Here is a 15,290-nt window from a genome sequence, read left to right on the forward strand (position 1 = left end):
CAAGTGGCATCTGCAATGACATTCATACAATTTTAAGATTTGCATAAGATACCAAATACTTTTGGGGCCGCTGTATTGATAATTGCTTCTTACCTAGCCCGTCCTACGATTACACTCTGTGCCCACGGGTGCATGATCTCCAGAAAAGAGCCATGGTCGAAGAACCCGCTCACCCACGCACCCTTGATGTCTGTATGGAAGGAGAAAGACCATCAGAGCTGCATTAACACCCAATCTTCATCAGAGATATGCTGAGCTTAACCGAGGGGAAGCTGCTGCAGGAAGAGGTTACCGTTCAATTACACTAAGACAAAGCTTCTTCTCCCTGCCACCCACTCTCGATATCTCCCCACCTCACTGTGGTAATTACAGTGATGTGTAATCTGTCTCGCCAATAAAAAACACTCCATATATCCCAGTGTCTTATCTCTGAGAGGAGAGACCTAGTGCTGTGCCTCAAACATAAACCCTCAGACCACAGCCATCCATTACTCGATACTTCCCCAACTAACAACGCATCCCTCAACACAATTAATACACAAAACTCAAGATATTGCTGTAGGAAGCATCAACAAATCCTATGTTCTGAGTTCAACAGAACTTTGACAGTATAATATCACTGATACAGAAACTTAATGACTTTCTATTTTATAATTTCCTGTTTATTGTACATTTTCTGCATATTGGTCTTTGACTTTGACAGTAATTCACCTACATCATTCATGTTGGTAACGTAACCAGACCTGTGGTAACTGGCACCGTGGCACAGATGCTGTCAATATAGCTGTACTTGTATTGAACTAGGGTTCTAGCATCCACTCACTCAGACTGGGACGTCCCGCTAGCATCCAGCGTGGGTCATAAGGTGCCTTGGTAGGAATGAACTCCACTAGCCGATCAATGGGATCTTTAGCAGAGAGCATTGGAACAGGACTGGACATATTCTGAAGGAAAATAGCACTGTTAGACTCGAAATCACATTCTCCGGGTTACATGTCACAGTGTGTTCTGCGTACCTTCGGCATGTAGGACAGCCAGTGAAGTAACGTAAACACTCCCTCAAAATCATCGCACACAGTGGTGTGTGTGACTCCATTATTGTGCATGATCTGTACTCCACCAAGCTGGTTATTGGATGTGTACACCTCTCGACCCAGAACCTGTAGAGAAGGAGCAGAAAGGTGAATGAGTAAATGGTTGGCTGCCATGCAAAGTACTGGAATCAGGCTACACAAGTTTTTAACAGTTCTCATGGAAAAGTTTGGTTTTGAAGTGTCCACGCTGCTACTTCTGAAGAGAAAGTAGTTGCTGGATTGTGTAAAGAAAAGGTGCGGCAAAATGTATGCAAATTACCAGGCAAAAAAGTAGCAATAAATAGTGTAGTGATGTATGAAGCACAGCTCACACAAAGGTCACTTTCAAACCAGATACTCAACCGTTTTAAGGCTGTTAGTACAAAGATATCCCCAAGATGTCCTCAAGAACTTCATATTATGATTTGGTTGCAGAGTTTTGTCTGTGAAAGTCAGTACACGAGTTAAGGCCCCAATATATTTTTTGGCAATGTTCTTCTACATTTATTCACTCAGGGGTAAAGAGAAGTTTGAAGTAGCTGCGCAACGGTGTACTGTTTGCGAACATTTCCCCTCCAGTCACGTTGCTGGGAACGTGGAACGAGTAAATAAATGAACCTGAAAAGATTTGCATATCAAAGATGGAGTCCTAGAGCACACGCACCTATGATACAATCCCCACGGACCAATGGCAGTTCGAAAGTGATTAACAGCCGGTGTAAACTTTTCCAGAAAGTCTGCACTGAGGATCTGTTTAGAAACACTGAAACGAAGACCTTTGTTTTGGATAGATTTTGTTCTAAATAGCTTTTAATAGACTTCAAAAGAAATGAAGAACGCATGGTTGTAAAGTCATTTAGAACAAAATCTATCCAAAACAAAGGTCTTCATTTCGTTTGAAGTCTATTAAAAGCTGTTTAGACTCAAGACCTCAAAGCAATTTCTTCAGTGTTGTCTGTAGAACTAATGGAGACTGATATGCCATTTTGTGAATTAGCATTAACTTGGTTCCACTCCAGTCTAATTTTGTGGAACTATCGATTTCATATTAACCCTTGCCCTTAAACATCACATTAAAAAAATATGAACTGTGGAACTATCTCTATGGATTCAAGAGTCAAATTATAGCGCTACCCCTGATGTCAAGTTGCCTGCAATTCAAACATTGCAATGATGCTCAAAGTCCAAAGAACTTTAACTTTGTCATAGGAATTGTTTGAAAGGTCAGGGTCATAGTATAATTGATGGTGACACTTTGGAAGTAGACTGGTTGGGGGATTCTTGGCCAGAATAAACTACAATATGTTGATAATCAAAAAAGTAATGACACTAACTCTTCTTCGTGCTTCTTACATGAGAAAGTAATATCATAGAACTAGGAAACAAGATGTGTACATTGTGTGTTATGGCACAGTGCTAGCGGAGGTCCTGGGGCTGCGGATCAATACCATCACACAGGCAGTCAGTCCAGTGTTGTAGGCTGAGGCTTTCCGCTCAATGCTGCCAGGGACCCAGGAAGAATGACGGTGTCATTGAGTGGTCAGTGCGAGAGAGTAAGGGGTTATTTATGCCTCTGGGACTGCATCAATACTCAGATTTCTTCCTCCTTTCACCATTCATTCACACAATGCTTTCTGTAGAGGTAATGCAATTTTTTTTGTGGTGTCACAGGCCATAAATAGTGTAAACACTGTGAAGCATTTCTGCTTGTTTTGAGCTCCTTGACAACTTCTGGTTCAATGAACAGCATGATTTTGAAGCAGGACTACCGGTTTGGCTGAACGATGGCATATGGTTTTGAGTGTCCAGTGTGTGTGTAGGAAACCTTTTAGAAAATGGTAATTTTTTTTGCAATTGTGTGGGCGGCACGCCAGTTGCACAGACAATCACTACTCCGCTTCTCTGATTTCTGCTTGCCCCGCAAGAAAACTAAACACAATGCTTCAAAGGTAAATTGTTTGATTTTCAATAAAGCAAATTCAAAACTGGCCATTTTTGACCCCTCCCAAAGCCGAAGACAACACAACACTCAAATTCACATTTTGTGGCTATAATCCAAACCAGACTCCTGATTTTGAAGTCTTGAGATCACAAGTCTTGACATCTTGAGACCACATTCAAGGTCTTGGGTCACTCTTGGGTGGCTTTCACACTGGGCATGTTTGCTGCGGTCTAAATCAGAGTGCAATTGTTCCCAGGGCCCCTTCACAGTGTGGGTTTCAGACTCACTTGATTTGCGGAGGACTTGATACCATCCTTCGGATGAGACGTTAAACCGATGTCCTGACTCTCTGTGGTCATTAAAAATCCCAAATTTGCCCATTGGCCCCTGTCCATCATGGCCTCCTAATCATTCCCATATACTGATTGGCTTCATCACTCTCCTCTCCACTAATAAGCTGGTGTGTGGTGGGTGTTCTGGCACAATATGGCTGCCGTCACATCATCCAGGTGGATGCTGCACATTGATGGTGAGGAGATTCCCCCCTTCTATGTAAAGTGCTTTGAGTGCAGAGAAAAGTGCTATATAAATGTAACAAATTATTATATTATTCTATCACAGCGAGCAGGGTAGAAAATTCAATGGTGGTCAGTATATTTTTATTTAACAGTTTCATTTCAATCGAACTTGGACCACCTCCTATAGTTTACGGTTCGGTACCGCAGTGCACCCCCCACATTACCAATTTTTCATGCAAACCATTTTCTGTTTTGAATTGAACTGCTTGTATGAAAGCCCACGTGGTCTGCCTCTATATCTCCACCCATGGTCTCAGATAAGACTCCATTCTGTTACATACTGTACCACAAGTGATCATTTGTGATAATGATAAAACCATTTCAGAGAATTTACAAGAATTGCATGACTCTGAATGGCTACATAGCCATTAAAATGGACAGCCTGGTCCTTGGAACAAATTCTTCAACTTTACTTCTTTGTTAGGATCAGTCTTGGTTTGGATCTTGAGTCCATGAGGTCTATAAGGTCCAGATCTGGAATGCAGGAACCTAGTTTTTGTCTGGCCCTCGACTTCAACTCCAAACTTATATGTTTTATATTGTGGCATACTTCCCTTTTGTTCCAGTGGTTACTAAAATACTGAACGATTCCATACCTTCCACAGTGACAGAATCACTGAGGTTGGAACATCCACACAAAAACAACTCTGAGACTGATGTCTTCATAACAATCAGAATCACTTGCAGACCTGCCATGCCTAAGACCTGTGATGCTCAGAGTCGGTATTCGTAAACGAGCAGATCATGGTTCTGATCTAACGAACACAGTAATAGGACTGTAAAGGACACACACAGATATTTGGGGTGTTCCTGAGGTTCCAGAGAGGACAACTGGACACTGGACATGACAAATCATGACTGTGCCTGAAATATCTGAACACCGTATTTCTGTCCAAACCAGTGAAAGGATATAGATAGACATTCACAAACTGCTAATGGGAAATTGTTCTGAATAAAAACTGTTTCTTGGTTCCCAACCCTAATCTGGACTGCTGCAGAGGGTGATGGTGGAAAGGCAGAGCGAGACAGGGATATCTGCAGCAGTAGAAGTGCTCAATTCTGTTCTCAGAGGAATAATATGGGAGTGCCTCCACGGTCTTAGCCCCAGGCATCAGCCTATTTCTATGCAAATAACAACTTCACGCTTCTCTTTCTATTATTCCTGCAGGAGCTGCAGCATCATGACGGGAGACGGAGAGAGAGAGACATGCAGGGGGATGGCAATCACTGAGGGGTGAATTATACACCTAGAGAAACGCACACATAAACGTTTGTTTTTCTATCATGGCAGGTGACTTTCCATTGACTTTCATTGTCTTTATACTGAGATATCAGTTTGTATTCTTTAATTTCTGTTCCCAATAAACCATGTGATGCTTTTGGTTCCTTTTTTAAGCTTGAAATCACTAGACGCTAAATGCAGACAATTGCATAGTAATTGCATGGTAAGAAAATGACCAGTACACACTACACACATACAAATTTTGCCCTTTTGTGTTTTATGGAATAAAGTCATGGGTTTGGAATAACATGAGGCGTGAATAAACGATGAAATAATTTACATTTTTGGGTGAACTGTTCCTTTAACACATGCTTGAACACACAGCCAACCACAACCAATCCCTGTCACCAGTAAAATAAGAAACTGGCTGATTCATAAAAGTCATATTGTAATGCAGTCGTGGTAATTGCATGAATTAGGGATTCATTTATTTGGGTCATAGTTGATCGCACACCAGGCTTTTAGAGTTCACACTAACCTGTCACCATTCATGTCTCGGCCCAATCAAATTACTTCACACAATTAAAATAGAGGCCAATTAAAGTGCCCTTATCAGCTGAATGAATAGATAATTTATGCACAAATGCCATTTTTCATAGCAGCAACTAAACAGAGAAGACCTTTGAAAATATACAAAGCAGACTAGGCAAAAAAAAAAAAAAAAACTGCTTTGAGGAGGCACAAGTTGGCAAGTGGTGGATTCTATTTTTAAACCACAAAATACAAAACACGTTTATGTGCGGCTGCTGACCTTATTAAGAGCTCCAGCTCCAGTCAGGATGATGTGAGAGTTTTCCACCTGTATGGTTCTTTGGCCCAGTCTCACCAGGTATGCGCCGATTCCAATGGCCCTGCATGTGACCTGACGACCACCGAAGACACAGAGGCTCAGAAACACTTTATCATATACCGTACCGTTCAAAAGTTTGGGGTTGGTAAGTTTGTAATTTTATGAAAGAAGTCTCATATGCTCTCCAAGGCTGCAGTTTTTTGACAAATACAGTAAAAACAGTTATATTGTTGAATATTATTACAATAACTGGGATATTATTTAAAAATACCGATTTTTATTTTAACACATGCTGGTGATGGCAAAGCTAACTTTTTACCAGTCATTACTCCAGTCTTTATTATTAAATGATCCTTCAGAAATGTTGAAAACAGTTGTGGTGCTTAATATTTTTGTGGAAACAGTGATACATATTTTTCAGATTCTTTGACATATAGAAAGTTTAAAAGAATTTTTTTGTTACATTGTAAATGTCTTTAAATTATTATTATTATTTTTTTTCTAATTAAATGTATCAAAAGTTAAAGTGCTGACCCCAACATTTTGAACAGTATTGCTTTCCTAAACATTGTATTCAAAGGTGGAACTTTTCCAAATGTTTTGCCAAATATTTGCATTGGTTTGTAACAAGTGTGTTTGTTCTGTCAGCATACCAGGTTCATGGTGATAATTTCCTCATACGCCAGGGATGATTCACCTGCGATCATGCCAGAACCTCTCAAGTTCTCCACACCCAACCCCTCCTCTTTACCAATGATATCAGTGATCTTATACCTGCAAAGACACACAGGTTCCATTAGAGGAGAATTTACCTTTATCAATGACAGAAAAATGTCACAACTCACAACTTCCTCCCAGTTCAACCCCTTATTGAAACTAAACAGCAAAAATGACTTCTAATATCACATATAAAAGAAGTAACAATTCCTATCCTGTGTTCAGCAACTGAGCATGCCAGTAATGTTGAATTAATGGGAAGTAGGAAAGAAACTTATTTTTAAATGGCAGAAGAATGTACGATTTTTTACATTTTTATATAACTAACGATCCTTCCAATGGATAAGACACAGGGTGTAAATTGCTAAGGCGAAACTATATTTTTTTGGTGCAGAATAAAGTACTTTTTTTTTGCGAAAATGAAACCTACAATTATTTATTTTTTAAAAAAGTTGAGCTAAACAACTGTTTATGGGATAAGTAGTAATTCACCTGGATTCACCCTCATCTTCCACATGTTCACATTGGACTGAGTTCAGAGCAGACACCTTCTTATAGTCCTGAGGTGTGAGGTACAGGTACTTAAAGCCCTGTGAATCAACAGAAAAACAGTGATTATATTATGACACACATCCAAAAGATAATCACTACATTAATGATCGCTGATCCCTTCCCCGGCAGCCACTCCAGACCTTGTATGGGTCCGCCGGATCCTGCCAGGCTACATGGAACATGTGTCTGATCTCCTCTGCCAGGCCGATCCGGGCTCCGCTGTTGGCAGCGATATAGATTCGCGGAATGCCGCTTTCCCGAGCCATTTCTGAAGCCTGCAGGAACAGAACATCCTCCTGTGGCCCGAAGGAGCCTATCTTATGTGTGATGTCATTGCTGATCACGATAATCTCACGGCCGGCCGGGTACTCAGGGGTTCGGATAGTCATCCGCCATGCTACCATGCCAATCTAGTGAATCAGACAATTGAAGGATCTTGTTAAGCAAGTTGTGATCAAATAAATTCATTTAAAATAAATGCTTGCAGAGCCACACACACACATTTAAGAAGCAAAGGGGCCCCCTACAGTGTGCAAAGTGTACTGCATGTGATGATTTGTTGAAAATGAGCAAGACAACGAAAATTAAGATTAAGTTGTGAAGTGCATAGTTGTTGTGTTTAGGATAAGGAAAAAATGTTTCCAGTTAGCCAGTATCATTAACATGGTGTAATCTAACCTCATTTCCTCCTGGTAGGCGGTTCATCTGCACCAGCTGACCTTGAGAATCGAGAACCAGCTCAGTGAAGGTGAGCAATTCCGATGGAAGAGGACACTTGGGTAAATTGGCGTGTGCATCCATGGACTGCCATAACTTCCTTAGAGACTAGAGAAAAATGGACAGCATAACAAACTAATCACTCAGAAATATTTACAGTAAGAAGTTATGAAATTACAATAAATATTTATGTTCATATATTTAATATTTAATCAAATATGTAAGTGCTCTTTACAAAAAAAAAATTAAAAACATGACAGAAAATATTAATTTACAGGTGCAATGCAATACTTTCTCAGATTTCAGAATTTATTCGTAAACAATTATCAATTTTGAAAACAGTTGTGCACAATTTGTTTTCAGGATTCTTTGATGACAGTACTATTTCATTTATTTGAAATAGAATTTTTTGTAACATTATAAATGTCTTTACTGTAACTTCTGATCAATTTAATGCATCCTTACTGAATAAAAGTATTGATTTCTTTTATTTCTGAACTGTCTGAACTACGGTGTCCTTTAACTTCTGAGCTTTCGATTTCAGATAAATGCTGTTCTTTTGAACTTTCTATTCATCAAAGAATTCTGAACCATTTTCAACATTGACAATAATTATAACCATTTCTTGAGCAGCAAATGAGGATATTATAATGATTTCTGAAGGATCATGTGACACTGAAGACTGGAGTAATGATGCTGAAAATTCAGCTTTGATCACAGGATTAAATTACATTCAAATAGAAAATAGTTATTTTAAATTGTAATAATATTTCACAATATTACTGGGGGTGTTTTGTATTTTTAATCAAATAAAGTCAGCCTTGGTGAGCAGAAGAGGCTTTTAAAAATAATAGAAATCTCACAGATCCCAAACCTTTGAAGAGCAACACACACAGACACAGACACAGACACACACACAGACACAGACACAGACACAGACACAGACACAGACACAGACTTTTAGATTGGCTGCATGATTTATGGCAAAATATTTCCACCCTAATGATTGGTCAACTGTTGTTGACATATTGAGATGTACAGATGCATTAAGCATTTTGTAATTGCATTGTGATGCCCTGAATTGAATTCAAATCAAATCTCGAGCTTCTTAAATATATGCCATCAATAGACTACTGTCTTTCAGCGATGTGGACGATACCTGACGGAACATCTCTGGGAAGTCGTAGACGTATGTGGTGCCGAGGCTCTGGGCCTGAAAGCGTTTGGACTGCAGGAGGTCTTTAGTGACGTAGGGTGTGTTGATGAGCATGCCGTGAAGAGGACCCTGCTTATCTCCATATGCCTGGAACATGATCTGAGGAGAGAGATGGAGGGCGAGAAACGGTCAGCCAGTCAGGCAGAGTTAAAGTAAGACAATTAACCATAAAAATAATATAAATATATCCCCGCATATAGACAAACAGATAACAGTTGCCCAATGATGGAAACAAAAAAGACGGACAGTTGATGTAACAATGACTAAAGGTGATTAGCAAACATAAAAAAATCAAATAAAATCTTTTTAAACATTCAGACAGAAAAGTAACATCACTGACAAATGAAACCAAACTGTGAACAAGCATAATGGCAAATCACTGAACGGCAATATTTTAAAGAATGATATTAGTGAAACTAGTGTGTAACTTCTGCCTTACTACAATGGCAGATTGTACAGTGCCAGTCATATGTTTGGTCACATGACTGAATACATTTTTCTCATAAATAATAAATTAATAAATATACAAAAAATAAATAATCAAGATGTGCAATATAATTATCTTTAATATTATAAAAACATACAATACTGTTTCAAAGTTTGGGGACAGTGCGTTTTTTGATAAATTAATACTTTTATTCAGTAACGATGGATTTAACTGATTAAAAGTGACAGACCTTTATAATATTACAAATTATTTCAATTTTCTATTAAATCAAAGAATCGTGAAAAAAATAAAAATAAATGAGTATCACGTTTCCTCAAAAATATCAAGCAGCACAACTGGTTTTCAAAATTAAAGGCACAATATGTATGATTTTGGATTAAAATATCCAAAAACATCTAAAACAATGTTATATATTTTGTTGACTTGTGTACTTACATTATTCCAAATGTTTCCAACAATGTTTAAATATGGAGAAATCAGCTATTTTAACCAGTGTAACGGCCCGTGTCATTGCATCGCTTGTCAATGACATCATATCCACGCTATCCTTGATTTCTGGTTTTACTTCATTATAGTATATTAAAGCGTCTTCCAAGGTTTGTGTTTTATTAGTCAGGTGAGCAACTGTTTGGACACTTTTATCGACAGAAAACTAACCATTGTTATTTAGCTCAACGCGGTTGGTCATCTTGTTTAAAAGTCCTGTAATGATTTACCGCGAGTAACATGTTGTACCATGCCTCAGAGACAATATTTTGTCAGGTGGTTACATAGCAAAATCAGAACAAGCTTTATTTGTAGAAACTGTAATGCATAATTTTCTCTATCATACAATATACTTTAAAATTAATTGCATCCAGTTTAGCAACAAGTAGTCCACCTTTAATTAATAATATGATATTCTAATATCGATCTAGCTTTCTGCAGTGTACAACAAGTGTCTCATACCAGCCATCGAAGTTAACGCACAGAGTGTTAACATAACTTTCAACACAATCGATCGCATTTAGTATGATTGTTTTGACTAGGGCTGGGTATCGCGACAACATTTTCGATACCGATACCTTGACTTCGATACCGGTTCCTAAACGATACTTTTTTCCGATACCAATTTTATCAATATAACATTACCTAAAAAAATAAACTTTTATTTTTCAGTTTGTTGACTTTTTTACACTCATATTTTGAGTCTGTAAAAAAAGCACCAATGCTAAAGTTTTCTATGTTCCCTAATCATTTAACAACATGTATTCTTTACTTCAATGAGCTCATTGTTTCTGCCTTAACTTAATGCATTGTTTAACAATGAAACTGAATGAAAATTTATTAAAATCCATTACACACAATCACCTCTGATAACAGATCACTCTAAATTGTAATTTAGACATGCATTTTCTGTAAAGCTGCTTTGAAACGATATGTATTGTGAAAAATGCTATACAAATAAATGTGAATTGAATTAAATATAGGCTACTGGGGTGCGGGATATATGCCTCGCGCTCAGCACACATGAAGCTTGCCGCAAAGCACTGGCAAAAGTAGCCTAATGATTATGGATGTGTCGGGAAACAATAGCAAGAAGATATTTTAATTGTTTATTAATGAACAAGTGTTTACTAAGTGTGATGGCTGCAAAGATGATTATTGCGAATTTACGATGCTGACTCGTCATTCCTGCAGTAGTGAACGTGCGCGCGCTTTTATGGATTAGATAATCAAACTATTTCTTTCTAATTGTTTTGTTTAAAGTAAACATATTTTGACCGTATATAGGACTATTTCTCATGTCTTTGAGGCAAGTATCCTATACATTAAGTTTCGGTTCATATGTGACGCGCTCCAGTTCTTGTAGTCGAGGCGGATAAACTTTCTACTCTCAAGTGTATTCTGTGCGCTTTTAATACCTTATCAGATTTACCGTATTGCCAGTCTTGGCAGCAATTATCTTGTCGAAAATATTGCACCGCGTGCTTCTGGCATCGAGTTGGGTACATAGGGACACTTTTGATCATTTCCACATATTTTCTATCTATCTGGGTTGGGACGCTTTTTCTCTCTCTCACACACACTCACACTCACACTCACACTCACACTCACACTCACACTCACACTCACACTCACACACTCACACACTCACACACTCACACACTCACACACTCACACACTCACACACTCACACACTCACACACTCACACACTCACACACTCACACACTCACACACTCACACACTCACACACTCACACACTCACACTCACACTCACACTCACACTCACACTCACACTCACACTCTCACACTCACACTCACACTCACACTCACACTCACACTCACACTCACACACACGCGCGACAAGGCACGTCTCTGGGCAGCCGCGTAAACTAGTGTTTTTGCGCCACAGCCAATTATGCTGCATGTTTATTGTTTCACTGACTTTGACGAGATTAACCACTTAGGTACCGAAATTTGGTACCGAAAAACAAGACATGTTTCGATACTCTGTAGTATCGAGGCAATTCGGTCGGTACCTAAAAAGTACCGAACTCGGTACCCAGCCCTAGTTTTGACACAATTTTAATTTGTCAGATAAACTGACCTGTATGAGTAGCAATTCAGCACTTGCGGCTGTTTTATTAAAATGAAATAAAATTACATGAATATAAGTGATAAGTCAAACGTAACTGTAACAAAGTTCAAGTTCAGGGAAGGAGGCGGACAATAAATGTATCTTTAGTCAAAATAAACAACAAAACGAAAGGAGCGAGAACAGCTGACTGCGGCACATATAGGCAATAATAAAACAGCAACGTAAAATCTCGCCCCGCCCTGCTTAATACCACAATAACAGAAGTAAAACTTTAATACATTAGCTCACCCATGAACATGATTTCTGCCTGAGTCCTGTCGGATTGCTTGCCATCAGCTGTGGAGGTAAAGACGACACCTCCTATGATTCCACACTCATTGACGGCGTCAACAAGCTACGCCTTTGTTATTGTTTTGAAAAAGCGACCTCTACTGGCGAAACTTACATACTGTGCCTTTAATAATAATTAGAAATGTTTCTTGAGCACTAAAATGAACATATTAGATTGATTTAAAGATAGGAGTACTGGTTGCTGAAAATTATCTATCAAAGGAGTAAATGATATATTAAAATATAACTTATTTTGAATTGTAATAATATTTCACAATATTACTGTTTTTACTGTATTATTGATCAAACAAATGCAAGAGACTTTTTAATAAAATCTTACCGAATCCAAACGTTTGAATAGTAGTGTAATTTTCATATTATTTTTGATCAATTATAAGTATCATAAAACATTTGTATATATTCTTAAATGCTTGAAATTAGCTTTGCAGCAAATATATATAAATTGTTTCTACGTATGAATAATAAACTGTGTCGAATCTGAAGAAGGTAAAACATATCAAACATTTTTCAACATTCACTACAAATTTTATTATTTCATAGCTTTGACTTCACTATTATTCTAAAATGTAAAAAACAGTCCAAACTGATAGTGAATTTACCATCGACAGAAAATTAACAATGACTAACAAACAATGAAGGATGACAAAGGCATAATACTGTAGTTCAGTTTGAGATGTATGTGTATGTATGTGTGTGTGTGTGTTTTAATGAGAGACACGTGAGCCCCACCTGTCGGTCTTTGTGCCCCACCTGTCCTGTACGGGAGTCTGTGACCTCCTTGTACAGGCTGATGTCCAGGTAGTAGCCACTCTCATTGGTCAGGAAGAGGCGGATGGGGATCTGCTTGCCAGTGGGCGTCAGTCGGATGTTGATCTTCAGCTCAGCTTGGAGCACGCGGAGTTTCCACAGACGACTGCCGTAGCGCATGACCATAGAGCGCACGGATTCCTCAATCTGATGAGAACACAAAGGGTCAAAACTCATGGAAATATGTACCTTCCTAAAACAAAAATCCATTGAAAGTCATTGAAACCTTAGAAGGGTCCATGATAACGGTTGGAACGAAGTTGAGGAAGATGTGGTTGCAGTCTGTGCGCACTGTGGTGTTGTTGAAGGCCACCTCCAGCTCATCCATGGCCTCCAGCAGCAAACGTTCTGCCTCGTTGTGTAGGTACTCAAACGATGCTTCCTACACAGCAGAGAACCACACACGGGGGCTTTTCACACTTGAAAAGTTAACCCTGGGTCATTCTAAACCCCCGGTAAACAAAATCCTGGGTTATCTTGCTTCACGTTGCTCATAATATACACGGGGAGAACAACTAATCCTTGGTATTCATAAGCTGGCGTTTCACACCTTTAGATTCCTAAACCCTGGGTTAAAATTTTTACTTGCATATTTGCCATGTCATTTATTGGATTGTCTCAGCCTCAGATGTCATGCAACATAGACCACTGGCTGAATGTCTGATGCATATGGCACACTTAACTGGAAACATTTCTGGATTTGCACAATCGTCATCTGATTGGTTTAATTCTACAGGATGTCCGGGAGATGCATGTGTCGCGTTATTTAACAGTCCGCCTAGAAACAAATGTCGTTGACGCCATACCCCCTCATGGAAGAAGAACTCTGTTGTGTTTACATCTGTGACAATGAGCTAAAATTAAATTCAGGATCACCTAAATGCTTTTGCAGCATAGACTCTTTAAAATACATCCAAGAGTTTACACAAGTCCGTTATTGTAGAGACACTGACGTAAAATTTTCACAACCCTAAACATGACGCAGAACAAAACAAACTGTGATAGGTTCCTTTACATGTCAGTCAGACGGCCTTTGGCCAATGAAAGCTGCTATGGAGTCCAGACCTTCTGCTAAAGTCGGAAGTTCTCGCGTCACGAAACTATGGATTGGATGACTGCAGCGCGAGACATGTTTACATAAAAGCTCTAGCATTGCGCATGCTCATATTAGATATTGCCGACTGTTCTATCAAGTTTATACTGAATGGACTTTTTCGACTATAAAAAGGTAAAAATGAAATGCTTCATTACTTACATTGTTGCGTTTTCTTTCACAATTTGCCATTTTTCTGAAACACAGCCCTACTTTTTATACAACATATGTTTCCGTGAAAGTCAAAAGCATGTGAAAATGAAGCACACAAATGGCTAAGCATCTAGTCATAACATTCTAACTAGGGATGCATGATATATCGGGCACCATATCGGTATCAGCTGATAGATGTTAATTTTTAGTGTTAATTTTTATCGGCCCAATTAGATAACATTTGGCACTACAATGCAGGATTAATACCTCAAATTCTTATCCCGCTCCTAAATTACAAGTGTGAATCGTTTCTTTACCCAGGGTTAAAAGCAGGGTTTAGAAAGACGATAACCCAGGTTTAAGCGCAGTGTGAAAAGCCAAAGCGTCACATGCCTAACCATGTTTATTACTAGAGTGATGCTCCTACCTTGGTGACCAAGTCCGAGTGGCGGATGATGGCCCGTACAAAGAAGCGGTAATCAGTGACCTCGGTGCCCACCTCCACGCGGGCGGCTCCCAAGTACAGGTGCATTTTGTGGTTGGCACAGGGGATCGCCGTCAGTGCAAAGTTACGCATACGGTTGAGCTCCAGCTGGAAAGCCAATGCGGGTTCCAAGTGCCTGTAGATACGGTCTTCCACAAACTGAAAAAAGGGATTGACAAAATTGGTAAAAGCTTCTGTTTGAGACAAAAATAAAGCTTGGCTAATCATCTATTAAAATGAACTTCACTTTATAAATAGGTATAAATAGGTTTAAAAAAAATAAATACAAAAAGCACTGAAAAAGTGCTCGGAGTGATCAAAAGAACAATAAAGCTGTAACCAAATACATTACTAACAAATGTGTGTGTGAAATCTGTGTGCAACAGTTTTCACAAACAAATCATGATTTATCAATAAATTTCACACTAAAATTTACAGATTCTAAATTTACAAAAAATGTGGGAACACCTGAGAGCATTGTATGTTTGCTAAGAGTGAATAAAGG

At 38.8% G+C, this 15,290-nt stretch overlaps 1 protein-coding gene across 19 annotated transcripts in view; it reads right to left on the reverse strand.

The window, feature by feature from the left end:
- Positions 1-15,290, reverse strand: part of acaca (acetyl-CoA carboxylase alpha) — an 84,268-nt gene that overhangs the window by 15,813 nt on the left and 53,165 nt on the right. For 6 of the 19 annotated variants that reach the window (XM_077206442.1, XM_077206449.1, XM_077206447.1 and 3 more), the window contains 12 exons: positions 14,729-14,944; positions 13,282-13,437; positions 12,999-13,202; positions 8,811-8,966; positions 7,613-7,759; positions 7,075-7,344; positions 6,875-6,972; positions 6,319-6,439; positions 5,627-5,737; positions 1,017-1,160; positions 824-944; positions 94-190 (listed from right to left, as the gene is read on the reverse strand). In XM_077206442.1, the coding sequence (XP_077062557.1) occupies positions 94-190; positions 824-944; positions 1,017-1,160; positions 5,627-5,737; positions 6,319-6,439; positions 6,875-6,972; positions 7,075-7,344; positions 7,613-7,759; positions 8,811-8,966; positions 12,999-13,202; positions 13,282-13,437; positions 14,729-14,944 (1,841 nt within the window). Of the gene's footprint in view, positions 1-93; positions 191-823; positions 945-1,016; positions 1,161-5,626; positions 5,738-6,318; positions 6,440-6,874; positions 6,973-7,074; positions 7,345-7,612; positions 7,760-8,810; positions 8,967-12,185; positions 12,234-12,977; positions 13,203-13,281; positions 13,438-14,728; positions 14,945-15,290 lie in introns of all 19 variants that reach the window. The other 13 variants (XM_077206439.1, XM_077206448.1, XM_077206445.1 and 10 more) reach the window with 3 other exon arrangements.

Source organism: Siphateles boraxobius, unplaced genomic scaffold, assembly GCF_051911475.1.
Source record: "Siphateles boraxobius isolate OS27281-9 unplaced genomic scaffold, OSU_SipBor_1 56, whole genome shotgun sequence".
NCBI lineage: Eukaryota > Metazoa > Chordata > Actinopteri > Cypriniformes > Leuciscidae > Siphateles > Siphateles boraxobius.